The 16948-nt window shown below is 39.1% G+C and overlaps 1 protein-coding gene across 4 annotated transcripts in view; it reads left to right on the top strand.

Annotated features, from left to right (window-relative positions):
• The window catches only part of MTDH (metadherin), a 52115-nt gene that overhangs the window by 22059 nt on the left and 13108 nt on the right, over window positions 1–16948 (top strand). For 3 of the 4 annotated variants that reach the window (XM_073330502.2, XM_073330505.2, XM_073330504.2), the window contains exons 3-10: window positions 1507–1591; window positions 2218–2397; window positions 3941–4009; window positions 6672–6923; window positions 9353–9439; window positions 12791–12889; window positions 15596–15723; window positions 16464–16583. In XM_073330502.2, the coding sequence (XP_073186603.1) occupies window positions 1507–1591; window positions 2218–2397; window positions 3941–4009; window positions 6672–6923; window positions 9353–9439; window positions 12791–12889; window positions 15596–15723; window positions 16464–16583 (1020 nt within the window). The remainder of the gene's footprint in view (window positions 1–1506; window positions 1592–2217; window positions 2398–3940; window positions 4010–6671; window positions 6924–9352; window positions 9440–12790; window positions 12890–15595; window positions 15724–16463; window positions 16584–16948) is intronic. The other variant, XM_073330503.2, reaches the window with a different exon arrangement.

The following is a 16948-nucleotide window of genomic DNA, read 5'->3' as shown; positions in this document are numbered from 1 at the left end:
AGGAAATTGTCCCCTACATTTTCCAAAAACTTCCTTGCACATAGAAGACACTGCTAGGGAGAGGGGGAGGGAGCTAGAGCGTTCCTGGCAGCTTCAGTTCCCAGCATGCCCTGAGGGAAGGAGACAGGCTTGCATGGAGTTTCCTTTCTCCCTCTGGATACCTGGGCTCTGGGGGGGAAGGGGTGTGTGTGTGTATCTGGGCAAGGGGAGCCCCATGGCTGGACTCTGGAGGGAAGGGGGTTTTGGGTGTATTGGCTGGGGGAGCACTGTGGCTGGGCCCTGGGAGGGAGGAGTTGTGGGTGTCTGCCCTTCTGGCTGGGCTGTGTGGGGGGAGGAGGCAGAGAAACAGGAACTGGGTTGTCATAGGGGTTTCTTTAAATCTATTCCTGGGGGAATTTTTGTGTATGTCTGTATTGTTACAGACATACTTGCTGACAGGTATTTTGAAATAAATTCCCAAAGTAATTGAAACTGGTGTGATTATGTAGTGTTTTGAAAAATAAAATTTGCAGAATTTTAAAATATTGTGTGCAGAATTTTTATTTTGCAGAATGACCCCAGGAGTAAGTGTTTAAAAAAATTGTGCCTGCTTTCTAATTTGAATTTGTCTGGCTTCAGCTTCCAGCAGTTGGTTCCTGTTATGTGTTTCTCTGTGATTACAGAGCCCTTTAGTACTTGTCATTTTCTCCCAGTGAAGGTACTTAGACGTAATCAAATGACCTCTGTCTTCTTTTGACCAACTAATCACTGTGCTCTTTAAGTCTCTCACTGTAAAGCATTTTCTCTAGCCCTTGAATCGTTTTTGTGCTTCCTTCCTGCATTGTCCAATTTTTCAACATCTTTTTTAAAATGTGGACAGAAGACCTGCACGCTGTGTTCCAGTATCTGACTCACTAATGCCATATACAGAAGTAAAATCACTTTTCTGCTTCTGCTTACTATTTCCTTGTGTGTTTATCTGAGGAATGTGTTAGACCTTTTGGTCACCGTGTTGCACTGGGAGCCCATTTTGAGTTGCTTATGCTCTGACCCCTAAATCATTGTGTTCCAGGATACAGCCCCCCATTTTGTAGGTATGGCCTGCAGTCCTTGTTTCTAGGTGTAAAACTTTGCATTTAACTGTATTAAAATGCATTTTGTTTTAATGGGTCCAGCCTATAAAGCAATCTAGATTGCTCTGTATGACTGCCCTATCCTCACTTGCCATTCCTCCAGTCTGTCATTCACAGATTTTGTCAGCAATGGTTTGGGGATTTTTTGCTCTATTTAAATATTAAAAAATAGAGCAAAAAAAAGTTTCCTCCCCCCCTTCATACAGAAGAAATGTTTCCTAAAAGCCACTACTTTGGAACTAACCAATAGGTTAATCTTGCAAAGTAGATTTTCCATTTCTAATCTGTAAATATCTTTTAATTCTTACAATTTATAACAATATTTTCTTAATACCTGTAATAGAAACATTTAGTTTCTTTAACATAAGGCTGAATTATTGCTTTTTTATTTTAGTCAAAAAAGAATAAAAAGAAATCAAAGGGAGATGCTAAAACAGTTCAGGACCTGTCACGTCTTGATGGAAAAGAAGCAGATGAAGGTACTAAGAACAGCATTGATAAGGCAATGCACTAGGCTAAAATGTCTCACATGCTATCTAAGATTTACTTGCTTAAATATATCATAACAAAATTAATTAGTTGATGTCATAATCTTAAATCGGATATGTGGTCATGTAGTGGTTACTACCTGGTGAAATGTTCTTAGATTAACAGTGTTTGCATGCTGAATATTTGAAAATCCAGGATTTCTGGAACAGAAAATGTTAAGAAAAGTAGCTTCAGAACTGGAGTTTGGCAATTTGATCTGTGAATGTTGGATTATAAGAGTTGACAAATACTAAAATTGTTCATCTGAGGCAATCAACCTACATTTTTATTCTACCTGAAGTGTTGTGGCTCATATGGTTTGAGTGGTTGTAAAAACAAAATACTATTTTCGCATCCAGAAAAAGGACATACTGACTCTTCAAGCATGCCGTTTAAACTCTTACATGTAAAGTTCAGTCACTCTACCCTTGTTCTCACCTTTACCTATTGGTTTCAATCTATCTTTTTACTAACTCTTAAAAAATTAAACTTGGTTCCTAGTTACATTTTACTTGGATTATTCTTTTACCATTGTATTACTCACTTAATGCCATTTTTATTTGTGGGAATATTTTAGGAGCTTGGGAAACTAAAATCAGTAACCGTGAGAAAAGGCAGCAGCGTAAGCGTGACAAGGTACTGACAGATGCTGGTCCAATAGAACCAAATCTCCCTGGGATGGAAAATGCAGTTACAGTAGCCACTGAACAACTAATACCTGCACCATCTTTTCCACTTGGTCCCAGAAAAAATAAAGGTATGATGTTGTAGAAAGAAAGAACACTTGAAAAGTAAGCAGTGTTCACTTTAGAAATGCATTATAATAGGAGGAGGATATATCTATGTAAAGGATATTGGAACTGGAAGTTGTAATACCTTGTGTGGATTTAAGGAATCAAGGGTGGAGGAAAAGCTAAAAGAACAGCATTTAACAGAAGATACTTGGGTCCATGCTTTCAGCTGGAGCAGGTGAGAACTGTAAAGCCTTGTGCCTCTTGGAACCTATGAAGCGTCCCTCAGTCAGGTACCTAGACTGGCCCCTTCCCACCACTATCCATGTTCTTTTCTGACTGTGTTGGGGAAGATTTTTCTTGTTTCACAGATCATCCCTGTTTTTTTTGTTTTGGTTTTGGTTTTTTTTGTTGTTTTTGTTTTTGACAGATCCCAATGGTTTTATGGCAAACCTCTTCTCACCCTTCCTTTCCCTTCCTGGTCAGTCAGTTTCCTATTAAACTGAAACAAACTCCTTTTTTTTTTCCCCCCTTCCACCACCATACCAGTTCCACTTTGGGCATTGTTTGTATAACTGATGGTACCACAGCTTCATCAGTTTCCCCAGCCCCACAAGAAGAGCAGAATCACACCATTTTGTTAGCCGACTAGATAACAGATTTCCTCTAGGCAGTCTGGTACCTGTTGATGCACCTGAGTGCCTAATTAAACAAAGAACAATGCATCAAGTGTTGTGCCATAGCAGCAGAAAGCTTGAGCCTAGCTGCTCTCTAGTGCTTTGCTACATTACATTCACATTCTGACTTCGACTCCTTAAATCGTTGATGCCTCAGATCCTTGTTTCTTCTTTGGTCAGAGCTTGTTTCTGTCCTGACTGAATGCACTGTCATTGCCCTTGAGTACTATGTCAGTTGTTTTCCCTTTGTCACTGCAGGCATGTAGGAAGTAAGGCAACCAAGCAACTTCAAGAAATGTTGACTGTAACTGTATTGTGATCTTTATGGACATAGATTACAGTAGTCATTAATCTGAGCAGGGACCATGGCAGTGTGTAGTGCACCATCAGTTCTCAGATGTCACCTTGCACCAGGTTAATTTGAAAGGAGTTCAGCTGCATCTACAGAGCTGCCTGGGTTAGGTAAGAGGTAGAAACAGCGGTTTCCTTTTGTAGTAATATCTAGAAGAGGCTAGCAGAGGTGTTTGCAATGAAATGACCTCTTCCACCTGGTCTGGGCATGGTGCTCATGAGTACTGGAAAAATAGCTGGGCTCCTTTCAAATTAACTCTTTCTTAATTAAAAGCCAATTAGGGTTCCTTGATTTAAATTGAGGTATCTAAACTGGCTATAAATCAAATAGCCTTTGCGGTTAAATGCCCGTATTTTTGGTTTTAATATAGTGTCTGAAAATTTGCTGTATTTGCAAATTTCTCCTTCGGTTTAGGATGTAAATATTTTTTGCCTGTTAACGATCGTTAAAGCACTGATCCTCTGAAGTAAAATTTGACCCTTGGTAATGAATACTTACTATAGATGTACAATGGTTTGTAAAGACTTTCTCTTTAATCAGGTGATACAATTCTGAATGTTCAAGTTAGCAGCTCTAAATCTGCAAAGGGAGATTCAACAATTCAGCAAGGTAAAAGGATTTATGACTAGTGTGCATGCTAACTTGTTAATTTTGAGTAATAGTTTCCTAATACAGAACTAGAACTCCAACTGGTCAGAGTGCAGGATGCTGTGCAGTTCATGATTTAGAACTTTTTTCTCAGTTATGCAATTGCTTGCTCTTCAGTTGTGGGTGTCTGATTTGCATAATCATTGTACAGTTATTTCTCAATAACAGTACATTGGCTATACAGACTCTTTACCCCTAGTTACTCTAATAATATTGCCGTACTGTTCCTAGAATTTTTACGCTGTTTATACCTGGTATAAAAATTACTACTGAGTAAACCCCAACCTGCATGTCTTGGAACAATATTTGGGGACTGTCCAGAGCAACCTTAACAGTGTTCACTTTCTCAAGTTAATGAGTTAACAAGTTTCCTAAAGTAAATAAATAAAATATAAGCCTCAACATATTTGCTTTGAGTTAGAGACACCGGTCCTGATTCTAAGGAAATCTGATACGCAGTTTGGCACAAACAGGTCATTTGGCACCTAAATACCACAATAGTGGGCATATGTAGATTTTGCACATGCAAATACCTGTTGGTGCATGGAATTACTATAATTTTAGCCCAACTCTCTGAAAATTAGGCTCAAATTAAGCCTAAACACTCAAACATAAGATTTTATATAGTTAGTCTTTCTGGTAAGAGAAGCTGATCGAAGAACATTTGGGAAACTGGCATTGTCTAATCCAGATGGTAACTATTTAAGTCTGTAGTATAACTGATTACATTTACAGGAGAATGTGAAGCTAGCTGGAGGATGTAACTGTGACCACATATAGTCCATGTAGTCTGGCAGATCAACATTATGTTGAATTATAAGAGATGTCATCTAGCAGAAAGCAGTTCTGTTGCTGTCAATCCTTCAGAGCTTTGCTTCACAAGCAAGCTGCTGCTGCTGCTGTGCAGCACTGCTAGAGAAGAAGATATATATGGGATAAGGAGATTATTTGATTAAGGTTCTTGTACTATATGCATTACTGTCCACCTTCTTGGCACCCATAGCTTTCCAGAAGGGCAGCCTGTTGCAGTAGTGACTGTGGTCATCTTCAAGGCTAGGGTATTAGACTGTGGATATTTTTATGCTGTACTAGACAGGGAAGGAAACAAAGTTTAAGGGGAAGAACATGAAATATTTGTCCCTAAGTTTTCAGATTTGATGAGGCCAATACTTATTTGCCCTTTTCAATTTGGAAAGCTCCCGACTCTTCATATGGGATTTTTTCACTAGGCTTACTTGCTGAATAAAATGGAAACCTTCCTCCATCCCATCCTAGCTCTGAACTGCCAGAAGGGGCTTCTCGCAGCTCTCTCAATTGCTGCGTCCCTGGTGGAAGGGGCAAGGGAGATGACATGTTGGTTTTTTGTCAGAGACACAGCTCTTGACAGGGCTAGAGGTCCCCTTTTTTAATGCATGAGGGAGAAGAAATAGTGGGCAGGAAGTAGCAGCCCTTTAAGGGAGAGAAGAGTACAGAAAGGGAGGCACAGCCTTCTGATGTTGCCTCCTGTTTCTCCAGCTATGAGAGTGAAGGGGCACTACTCATCAGAACCAGAGGACCGAGAGACAGAGTAGCTGCCCCTCTTCCATGTCCCATGTAGAGAAGCTGCCTCAATGTCCTATTTTGGCTCTCTTCTTTATGTCCCTCCTGGCTCCTGCGGTGGTTCCTGACATCAGTACTCCCTCCTCTCATTTCTTTGTGTTCTTTTCATCCCAAACAGTGTTGCAGCATTGTTTAAAAAGTTCATTTTTCTGCTGTCAGACAAGAGCTGTGTCTCTGACAAACTATATCCAGAATATAGTTCCTTTTCAGTTGTGTACGTACAGGTTAGGATGTTCTGCTTTACTGGTTTCATTCTTATGAGCATGCAAGAGTATTTAAATACTCAAGAATTGGGCCGGTTCATAGATTTGCTACTAACCTTGTTAGAATCTAAACGCTTAATACCCAGGATTCTCATTTGTTTAGCATACTTTGTTGTAAAGTGCCATTTGCTTATTGCAATATGTAAATATCACAACACGCTGCTATATTGGGATCAGAGTTCTACACCTAGGCCTGTTAGGAGAACTATGCACTGCTGTCTCTTGTCCCCCAAAAGCTGCCTGAAAGAATGATATTGACTGACTTTGGAGAGAGCCGTGTTTAGCCACCGCTGCTAGGAAGAAAGTGGAGCAAAAGAAGGGCGTGGAGCAAAAAAGGATATACTGGAGGCCCGCTAACCATGAATGGGGGAGGGGAAAAAAGGGCAAAAAAATAGAATCCTGTCCTGTAACATTACAGGAGAAAGGAAGAGTGTTAAAACAGTTTGTTTCTTCACAGGAGTGGAGCATAAAGGCAGAGGTGAGGGACACATGATAGAAGTGTTAACATTTGAAACATGAGTGGTTCTGTAGATCTAACTTTAGACATTTCAGCCTTAACAAGTTCACCTCTTTTAGAGGCTAAGATTTATTGTAACAATTCATAACTTGTGTTAAAACAGTCTTGCAACTACATATGATTCTGGTATCTAATATTTAGTTGTTCCTGACCAAAATTCAATAATGAACTTGATTTTTTTATTTTCAAGTAATATTTTAACTCTTCATCCAGTTACTTTTTATCATGTTTTTATTTTTTAAAGTTTCTTCAGGGTTGAATGAAAGCCCTACTGTAAATGGAGGAAATTGGAATGAGAAGTCTGGAAAAATCTCCTCAGAGATCAGTGCAGGTGAGGAGAAATGGACATCTGTTCCATCAACTACAGCAGGGAAGAGGAAGACTGAGACATCTGCTTGGGGTCAGGACACTGGAGATGCTAGTGGAAATGGAAAAGATTGGAGTGTATCCCTTGTGAGCAGGTCCTGGGGAGAGCGTAGTTTGTTCCCTACCATTGGTAAGTATTGCTCCATTCTTGCACCTTTTAGTAAAGGTAAAACAATGTTAGGATTCTTACAAAATCACAATTATGTTTTTAATCTTGTTGCTGTTTAGTATACAGTTATTTTCATGGTTAATATTGATTGAGTCCTGGTATTTTAGGAAAATAATCTAGTTCAGCTGCTTTGAACTGCTATATTTTATATTTGTAACAAATTTAATTTGTTACAGGTTGTTAATTATGGGGAAATGTGTTTTCCCTACAGTCATGTAGAAAACTGCCTACCCTACCCCAAAGTAGAACTAAAAATCTGTAGTGTAAAAATGTAAAAGTACTTGGTTGAGAGCCTTGTGGATATTTTTTTTTATTTTTTAGTCATTCATATTTTTTTAAAGCGGTGTCTAATGAATTCCGAATCCAAGGCATTTTCAACTTGATCACAAAGAAATTCCAATTTCAGTTATGTAAACATTTGTTTACTAATGTTCATTAAATGTTTGTCTTTATTGGGATTTGTTGAGGCTTATATTTGAGGTAAATATTGAAGACTTTTTTCTAAGAAATAAACACTGTAGGCAATTCAGCACCAGTGTGCAACTCTATGGCAAAAGCGTTTATTAGAAAAGTCTAAATTTGGAAGGCCCGGGGGAGCAAGCCTCTCAAAATTGGCTGGATATTGCAAGCTGACGGAGCGAGGTGCAAGTTTAGGGCCTCAACATTGACTGTGAGATAATGCTTCAATACAGAAACACCCCATGCCTCTAATTGTCACCTACCACCCTACACTGGAACCTATATAGGGTATAGTTAAACAGTTGCAACCCAAACTCAGTGAGGACAACATCCTGAAAGAGAGAGCTTTCCTAAGCCCCCCTTTCTGGTGTTCAAACAACCCCCGTATCCTTGCCAAACTCATAATCAGAATCTCCACAGACTAGACCCTGCCAACACAAAGCAGCACCAGACTCTGCCATAACAGATGCAAAACATGCAGACATATTTCCACTGCTACGATGATTAACACCTCCCAACACAACATCTTTCAAGATCTATGGGTCCTACACATGCCTATCACATGTGGTGTACCTCATCCAGTGCATTAAATGCCCCAGTAACAACTATGTGGGTGAAACCAGACAATCACTAAGCTCTCAAATGAACTCATACAGAAAAATAGGACACACACATCTCGTCACTGTAGACTAACACTTTTCATAAAACGATCACTCCATGTCTGACATCTCAGACCTTGTCCTCAAAGGAAACCTGCACAACTACTTTGGCCAGGTGTATACTACAGACTTATATTGGTATAACTGTGTCGCTTGGGGGTGGATAAGTGACATAGTTATACTGACCTAACCCCCTGCGTAGCGAGCACTATGTTGATGGAAGAGCTTCTAATACAGCATTTTAAGTGTATATCTGCCCTTCAGAAGATGAACCTGGGAGCTTAAATTCATAATTTTGCTGGACATTAAAAACATGGTCTCAATAAAGACACTGGATTATTACAACTATCTGTAACCCCTAACTCTCCCTGCTTTTGTTCTATGATTGCAGAGGAGTTAACGGGCCATTTCACCTTCAATTGTTCCTTACAACAGAGGTTCTCAACCATTTTCTTTCTGAGGCTCCCCCCAACATGCTAGTAAAAACTCCACGGCCCAGCTGTGCCACAACTCCTCTTTTTCTGCATATAAAAGCCAGGGCTGGCATTAAGGGATAGCAGCCTGGCAATTACCCAGGGCCCCATGCCACAGGGAGCACCACAAAGCTAAGTTGCTCAGGCTTCGGCTTCAGACCCAGGTAGCGAGGCTCGGGACCCTGGGCTGCAGTCCTGTGTGGCAGTGCTTTGGCTTTCTGCCCTGGGCCCTAGCAATTCTAATGCCTGCCATCCTTGGCTGACCCCCTGAAACCTGCTTGCAGCTCCCTAAGAGGCCCCGGACCCCTGGTTGAGAACCACTGCCTTAGAATATGTTATCATGCTAAAAAATCTTTTCCACCTTGTATTTACCTGTGACCTGGAGGCCATGGCGAAACTTAAATCAGTATAACTATGTTGCTGGTGTCTCGCAGAGGTGGATTAAGTACGCTGATGGGAGAAGCTGAGCCACTGAGGCATTTTAAGCATAGACCTGCCCTGAGTACCTTCCCCAGGCCTGAAGAGGAGTGTTGTGTAGCTTGAAAGCTTGTCTTTCACCAGCAGAAGCTGGTTCAATTAAAAAATATTGTCTCCCCCACTTAGTCTTATAGTACTCAGTAAGCAAGAGTAAATGTAAAGCCACAGGTAATATCTTACTAGGATGGGACTTTGTCTTATGGTTGGAATTTCTTCTGATTTTTTTGACCCTATTCCTACAGCTTTAGACAACTGATTTTAGATGCCTTCAACATGGCAAAATAAAGTGTGACATTATCAAGCTCTTCATTTTTTTTTTCAGCTGCCTGGAATGTAGATGGAAGGATCAAGGCCTCTGAACAAAATTCTGCTTCTTTCACTTCCTTAGGACTAAATCCTGCAATTTCTGGTATGTTAAGCTTTTCAAAGCTTTTTCTACAAGTGGAAATAGAGTATGTAACTATACTTAAATTAGACACCCTTTTTTTGGCAATAATCATTCTGCAGAAATGGTTATAGTTTGTGGCTCTCAAGACTGAGGGCTTGTCTACACTTAAAAGGCTGCAGCAGTACGGCTGCAGTTGTGCTGCTATAGTGCTTCAATGAAGGCACTACGTATGCCAGTGGGAGGGCTTCTCTCATCAGCACAGATAATCCACCTCCCCAAGACGCAGAAACTATGTCAACAGGAGAAACCCTCCCATCAACATAGCACTGTCTACGTCGGGAGTTAGGTCAGTATTACTGTGTTGCTCAGGGGGTGTGGATTTTCCTCATCCCTGAGCAACGTAGTTATACTGATGTAAATTGCTAGTGTAGACTAAGTCTAAATTGTAGAGAACTTGCCACATCTTTAAGCATAGAATTGGTTTTTATATATTATACATGTAAGTGTTATGCAATTAGAATAAATACCGCATTCTCCAAAATGATAAATAAAAACCCCAAAGCTAGACTAAATATGAGATTGTTTCTGATGAATGATAAGCAGATCAGGAAGGATCTGGAAAAGACACTGAGGCGACAATCTGTGTTTAGGAACACTTGGCCATTGCTGCAGATGTAAATTTCAGACTTCTGATAGAGCATAAACATAATTCCCTAAAGATGCCATGTAGGATTGTAAATCCTATGTCTTAGCTCCTTAGTGTGAGACTAGAATATCTCCCATAACTCTTAAGGTATTTTCTACCGTTGAAAGGTGCAGTAGCAGAGAGGATTACAAGCTAGACCTCCTAATAACTCTTGTATGCTACCTCTGCCCAGTATAAATACTGCTTTCTAAACACTGCATCAGCTCCTAGAAGACTACTGTCAGCAAAGCAGAAGCGACACGTTGGAGACTGCACTTTTCTCATTCCAGTTCTGAGTTCCTTTGTTGCATATTTATTTACCCATTCCTCCAGTCAGTTTGACATATTTACCTAAACTTTTTGTGAAGCCGTTGCATTAAGTGTTTGTGCAAGTTCTGTGATGCATCTCAGCTGTTTCTTTTTTTCTAGTGTTTCTGCCTTTTCTGTGGCACTCCCCCTCCCTCCCCCGCACTGTTCCACTGATTGTCTGACCTCCATTATATGGCTCTTCGTATTAACTGAACAACCAGTGCACACATGTCCAGAAGTGGGTGATCTTTCCTATGGCTGGTAGATGGTGCTGCAGCCTCGCATTCTCTGGATTATCTGAATTTTTGATTCTAGCCTTGGTCTCAATTAAATCAGATAAATGGGGTTCTGCTGTACTTTGGTGTGTTTACACCTAGATATGTCTCTTATCTGGCAGTGTTGTGTGTGCCTCAGTGCTTCTTCACCGTATTCTTTACACCTAGTATTTTGGCACTCCAACACCTGAGTTAGGTGCTCCACTATCTAATTTCATAGAATTTAAGGCCAGAAAGTACCTTTAGATCTAGTCTGACGTCACGAGATATTAAATTTCCCACAAATACTCCTATATTGAGCCCAGTGAGTGTAGTTGGACTAAAACATCCATTCTCAGTAGACTAAACTGTTGTGTGCCACAGACAGAGATTAGGCATTGCAACAGTACGGGGATTTAAATCTCTCCTAAAGTCCCAGCTATGGTAGGAAATTAATTACATGAGATTAGAAGGTGATCAATGTTCCATGCTGTAGAGGAAGCCGTAAAGCCCCTCCAGGTCCCTGCCAATCTCACTTGGGGAGAAATTGCCAGATTTTTGGGTCCGAAATGAATCAGTTTGACCCTGATTGTGTGAGCAAGACACATCAGTCAGGCATCTAATGAATAAGATTCTCTGTACCACCTCAAAGCACTGATCTCCCCAATCTGGTGTGTCATCCCCCATTCTGGCCAATCTCTGCTTTAGAGAAAGATGTGGGGGGAGAACCAGAGCAGAATAAACCCAGCCAGTTGTGCATCAGGAAAAAATTCCTTCCCAACCTCTGCAGACAATTGGCTGAAGCCCTGAAGCATGAGATTTGATGAAGCTGCAAAGTTTTTGAACACGTTGAGAGAAGTTCAGGCAATCCTTTTATCCTAGTGGACCATGAAGGAATGAAATGAATAAAAGGATTCATAGATTTCTCAGACCCGTCAGAGCACTGCCACCTACTGTTTCTTCTGGGTGCTGGAAAACTTTGCTAGCATTCTTTCAGTGCTCCACCAGTATTGATTTATCTTGGGAACTTTGCCTCCTGCACAATCAAGACAGCTGACTGTAACACTTGGGGGACAGCATCTGTACTCAGCAGGGTATTGCATATAACAGCCAGCAGTGATGATTGCTCTTACTCTGTCCTGCTACATTGCAATCAATGGTGAAACCTTTAAACCTTAAGAACTAGTAGAGTTAAGATCCAGGAACCCCTCCCCCAAGCGTGGCCCATCCCCACTCCTCCCCTTCTCTCCCAGGGCCTCCGGAAAGCCACGGAACAGTGTACAGGAGGTGCTGGGAGGGTGGGGGAGGAGTTGATCAGTGGGGCCAGCGGCCCTGGACATGACTCTCAGATCCCCTGGGGTACCCTCCGTGGACCCCAGTTTGAGAACCACTGCTATAAATATCTTCAGAAAAGCAGAATTACAGAATTTCATAAGAATCTGATTGTTGTACCCTCAATACATAATCAACAATAAACAAGGTTCAGTGGAATGTTGTGTAGTCAGTGTTTATCTCTTTCCCCATAGCCTGTGACCCCTTCATTTTGTGTCTTTTTGTTTCAGTATTTCTATCCTTTTATTTTACTTTTTTTTTTCCCCCTCCTTTTACTGGGATCTCTAAGTTCCTGCTCTTCCCTCTGAATATGCCTCATTTTAGAGGCACTCTGTGACCAAATGTTGTGTGCACTCTGCAGTGTTCCCCGATCTGGGCTTGAAAAAGAGATTAAATTTGGTACCATAGTTCAGTATGTTTCTGCTGGCCTAGCAGGCCAGCTTGCTGCATAGAGAGAACTTCCAGAAGACTTTTATGTCTGTCCTTCTGAATGCAGAACTTCAAATTGCAAGAAATGTTATAGTGAATCTAATGAGTTTTGAAATCCTGATAATTGCTCTTGCTCCTTCTGACTTAAAATATGCACAGGAGGAGGAGAGAGAGCAGATTTCCTGCTCACTCAGAATTCTCTGATAAGTTTTCTTTTGTTTGCTGGATTCTCCTTTTTTTCTTACCTCACCTTGTTACTTCCTCTTATTTTTAAATAAGAGAATTCAGCACCACAGACCTAAGTTTATAAGCTAACAAAAATTTCAAAGTTTTCATAAGTGTATTCCTTCTGCTCTCTTTCAGGATCCAGCAATGAACCAGTTACTCAGCCTGGTACTTCTGATTTTCAGTGGGATTTAAGCCGCAGTCAGCCCCATGTTGATGATGAATGGTCTGGGTTAAGTATGTTCCTCTAAAATTCTCGTGATTTAAAATTCTCTGCTTTTTTTCAGCCACAGCCTGAACATTTACATCAACTGGCTTCTGGTTTTATATTCTGATGCTTTTGCTTTATATCTTTCATTTCTGTAATATTAAATGTAAATTTAAGGCACAGATATCGGGGAAACTTACAGCTGAAATTCATAGTTTTAATGATATGTAAATATAAAATAGTCCTCAAATAGTTATTTTTAAGCTAAAACACTTGGTTAAGGAAATTTATATGTATCAGATATGGAAGAAAACTGTATCTGGTTTTTACTAGCAATAGTTTTAAGTAATTGAATCCCATAGTGAACTGTACTGGCTTGATATTACAGAGATACTTCTATGGGATCCAATAGAGTGGGTTCATACTCCAGCACAAGTACATAACAAGCCTCTGAGCTCAGTTTACGTATTGGTCATAGCACACTGTATGCTTTATTGAGTATTGGAAGACATTTGAATTCAGCCTGTTTTCTGTGAACCATCTAATAGTAAAAGCACACAATTATTGACTATATAAATGTCCCCCAGAGTGAATACCTCCTGAAATCATTTAAGAACTGGTATATAAAGCTGTTTCATCATCAACTCTCAAATTTTTCTTGTAAATTTGAAATATGATTTTGTAGTTCCTCAACACAGAAGTCTTTCCAAATGTGAAGAGTATAAAATATTAATATAACTGCAGATTTAAATCTTAGTCCCTACTATTAATACTAATAAAGAAAGCTTACTGTCTAGCTTCAGATTTTTTTCACATTAAGCTGCGTAATATTTATGCATGTTTATTTCCAGGGTCAAATCCAAGCAGATAACTTTCCATATCAATCTAGTGCATATCCATTGGCTGATTAGTCTAGGAAACAGTACCTATAATGTTACTGGCTAGTAAGTTTTATCCTGTCAACTATACTACTGTATTATTTATTAAACAATTACTAAATTGCTTGTAGAAAGATAGTATCTTTAAGAGCAGCAAGGAAATAATATGGAAAATAGTGTAGATTCTGTATAACCAATTTGACACTAGTCCAGCAATCAGTCTTTTTTTCATCCGATTTTAATAATACAAACTTATTTCTTATAGCTCTTAGAATCATCTTAGGGTCAATCACTTGTCTGTATTCTAAAGGGTATTGTTCAAATTCCTGAGCACGCTGAGCCTCTGGGAATGTTTATGCTTACATAGTTTAATGATGTCATGGATATCGAGTAACTGAAGCACAAATGTGAGAGAAGTGGGAAACATGTAAAGCGTACATATTTGTGTACATTAACCCCTGTTTCAGGTTGAATACAAATAAAAGTAGTACTTAGATGCAGGGGTAGCTCCAGAATCAGATTGAATAGAAAAGAATGGACAACTTTGGGACCTTCAAGTGAGAAGCCAGTATTTTGCTAAGGATTTTAGATGTTAGGCTATAATTGGACCATATCAGTCTCTTACTAGCTTGTACACTAACTTCACCCCAAGGTGGGAGGGAATTCAGTTTTGGCAGTATTTTAAAGGATTGGAGCAGTCAATGTATGGATGAAAGGGATGCGAATTATAAATATTCTGAATTCAGACAATTCATCATTGGTAAACAAGTTGGTTTGTTTTTTCCTGTTTGTTCTCCCTTTACCTTAATTTCTTTAGTCTCCTCTCATATTTATGGTATATGGCATAAGATGTTATCTTTGAAACCAACTTTGCTGTCACTCTGTACAAAAGTGTTTCCACCTTTCTTCATAATTCCCTCTAATCAGTATTTCTAGTCTATGAAATATGAATTGACTTATTAAATTGGTCAAATTCATCAATGACAACATATTTGCACAGTCCTCAGTGAGGTAAACAAGCTAGTGGAAAAATGGAGCAAAGACCTGCAAAACTTGAAGAAAAATACAGTATGCAAAAATTCAGTAAATATAACTTTTAAGTTCAAGATTGACATCAAATCAACAGAATGCATTTATATACCAGTCTGTTTACAAAGCGGTATCTTGACTGCTCATACCATGGTTTGAAGAACTGGGCTAACTGTTGAAAATGAAAACTAATATCCTTTTTGTACCAATTTATGTAATAAAGTATCTTTCTTCCAAGATTTTAATTACTCAGTAAATGTGGGTGCAGTTCTAAAGAATTCATACTGATAGCAATTTTGGCCAAGAAAATTAATTCTCCAGAAATTTACATCTTTGTGGACTTTTAGTATTTTGTACTGTTATTGAAGTAACCGTATTGCCCATCTAGGAAAAAAAATCACTTTAGAAATTTAAAATATTGTAATATTTTAAATATTTAAATTGGTCCTTCTGTTATGCATTCCATTGGAGGATCTCAAAGCAATTAGGTCTTGTTTTCTGATACTGTATGACTGACCAGCCAGCAATTCAGTTGCTTTATCAACAGTTTCACTGTTTAAATGGAAGCTATGTGACCAATTACAAATAAATGTATTCTGTTTGGTTTTCTGTCTTAAGTGCTCATCAAGCCTCTTCCACTCATTAAATAAATCTGTAACAGTACGAATACTCATTTTTATTATTTTTAATATCTTAACAGCAAGAAAATGTAGCGTTTATCACAGGATTGACTTTTGAAGTGCTTTTGGCATTTTTCTGAAAACTGTCAATCATATTGTAGAGTAAGTAGGTTTTCCTGAAATTGTCATTATTTTTAACCTTTTGTAGATGGTCTTTCTTCTGCTGATCCCAGCTCTGATTGGAATGCACCAGCAGAAGAGTGGGGGAACTGGGTAGATGAAGAAAAGGCTTCTTCTATTCCACAGCCTGAGGAACCATTATCTGATATTCAGAAGGTAGATAACCTACCTTATTTTTTACTACCTTTTTTGGATTATTGTAGTGCATGGTAGCAATAAACAAACAATTTCATTCCCACTTTACATTGACTTTTCATTGAACATGTATAGCGGTGCCGTTATTGTTACAAATGTAAAAGCGCAACAGTCAAGAAGGAGAACATTTAATGTTTTCAGTAATGGAGTGTTTCACTCTTGATTGCCCAAATTAGAATTGGTATGGGACAGCAATTCCTTGAAACGAACATTTTCTCAGTGCTTGCATTTTGCTCCTCGGCCCTCCCATACAGTTTCAGGTGGATGAAATTTTTTTCAAAGTATCTTTAATATAGCTTATCATAGCACTGGCTCTAGCTCTATACTCTGGAGTAATTTTACAAAGGAAGGGCTAGAAGTGTAGACTAAAAATTTCAAGCTATTACGCTAGTATTGAGAGCAAAGCTCTTGTGCCTAGCATGACTTTGGTGTTTTGATTATGCAAAGCAAACGTCATTATCTTGGCCATTTGCTATTCAAGTTGCTGCTGACAGTATTTGCTAAATAGCATGAAAATAATGTTTTCTGTAACCAAAATACTCTTAATTTTACCAGTTCAGTGTATCTGGCCATTTGCAGCTTTAAGAATTTAAATACAAACGATACAAAGGATTGACATGCATACCATCTTTAGAAGGTCAGCGAAAAGCAGTGAGAAATTATACTTTCTTTGGACTCAGTCTTGTACTTCTAATACTCAGGCTTCAGATGATGAGAGAGAAAAAGCAGAGCCAACTCACCAGAGCTGTACTAGTGGCAAATCCAAAAAGAAGAAGAAGAAGAAAAAGAAGCAAGGTGAAGAAGCTAGCTCTCCTGCACAGGTAAAATAAAATAAGAACATGTATTACTGATCTATCTGGGGCAAAATCCTTGATTAATTTTAAAAGATGCACTTGATTTTTCAGTACTTTTGAATTACATTCTGTTTCTGCTTGTCAATTAACATGATTCTTCAAATACTTGACTGATTAATGCCAGTTATAAATAGCTTCCTGACTCTTTTGGTGAACATGATTCAATTTTTTGAATCAGATTCATTCAACATCAAATATTTAATTATTGATCAACAGAGAAGTCATGACACATGAGGGAAAATGTGGGTGTTCTTCCCAAACCAGTTCAGTTTTGCTTATCCTGAACTATTTATCATCCTCTGTAAAATAAGGTTTCTGATTTTCACTAAGGG

This window comes from Lepidochelys kempii, chromosome 2, assembly GCF_965140285.1.
Source record: "Lepidochelys kempii isolate rLepKem1 chromosome 2, rLepKem1.hap1, whole genome shotgun sequence".
Classification (NCBI taxonomy): domain Eukaryota; kingdom Metazoa; phylum Chordata; order Testudines; family Cheloniidae; genus Lepidochelys; species Lepidochelys kempii.
The sequence above is the reverse complement of the archived record's forward strand: the minus strand, read 5'-3'. Positions and strand labels throughout refer to the sequence as shown.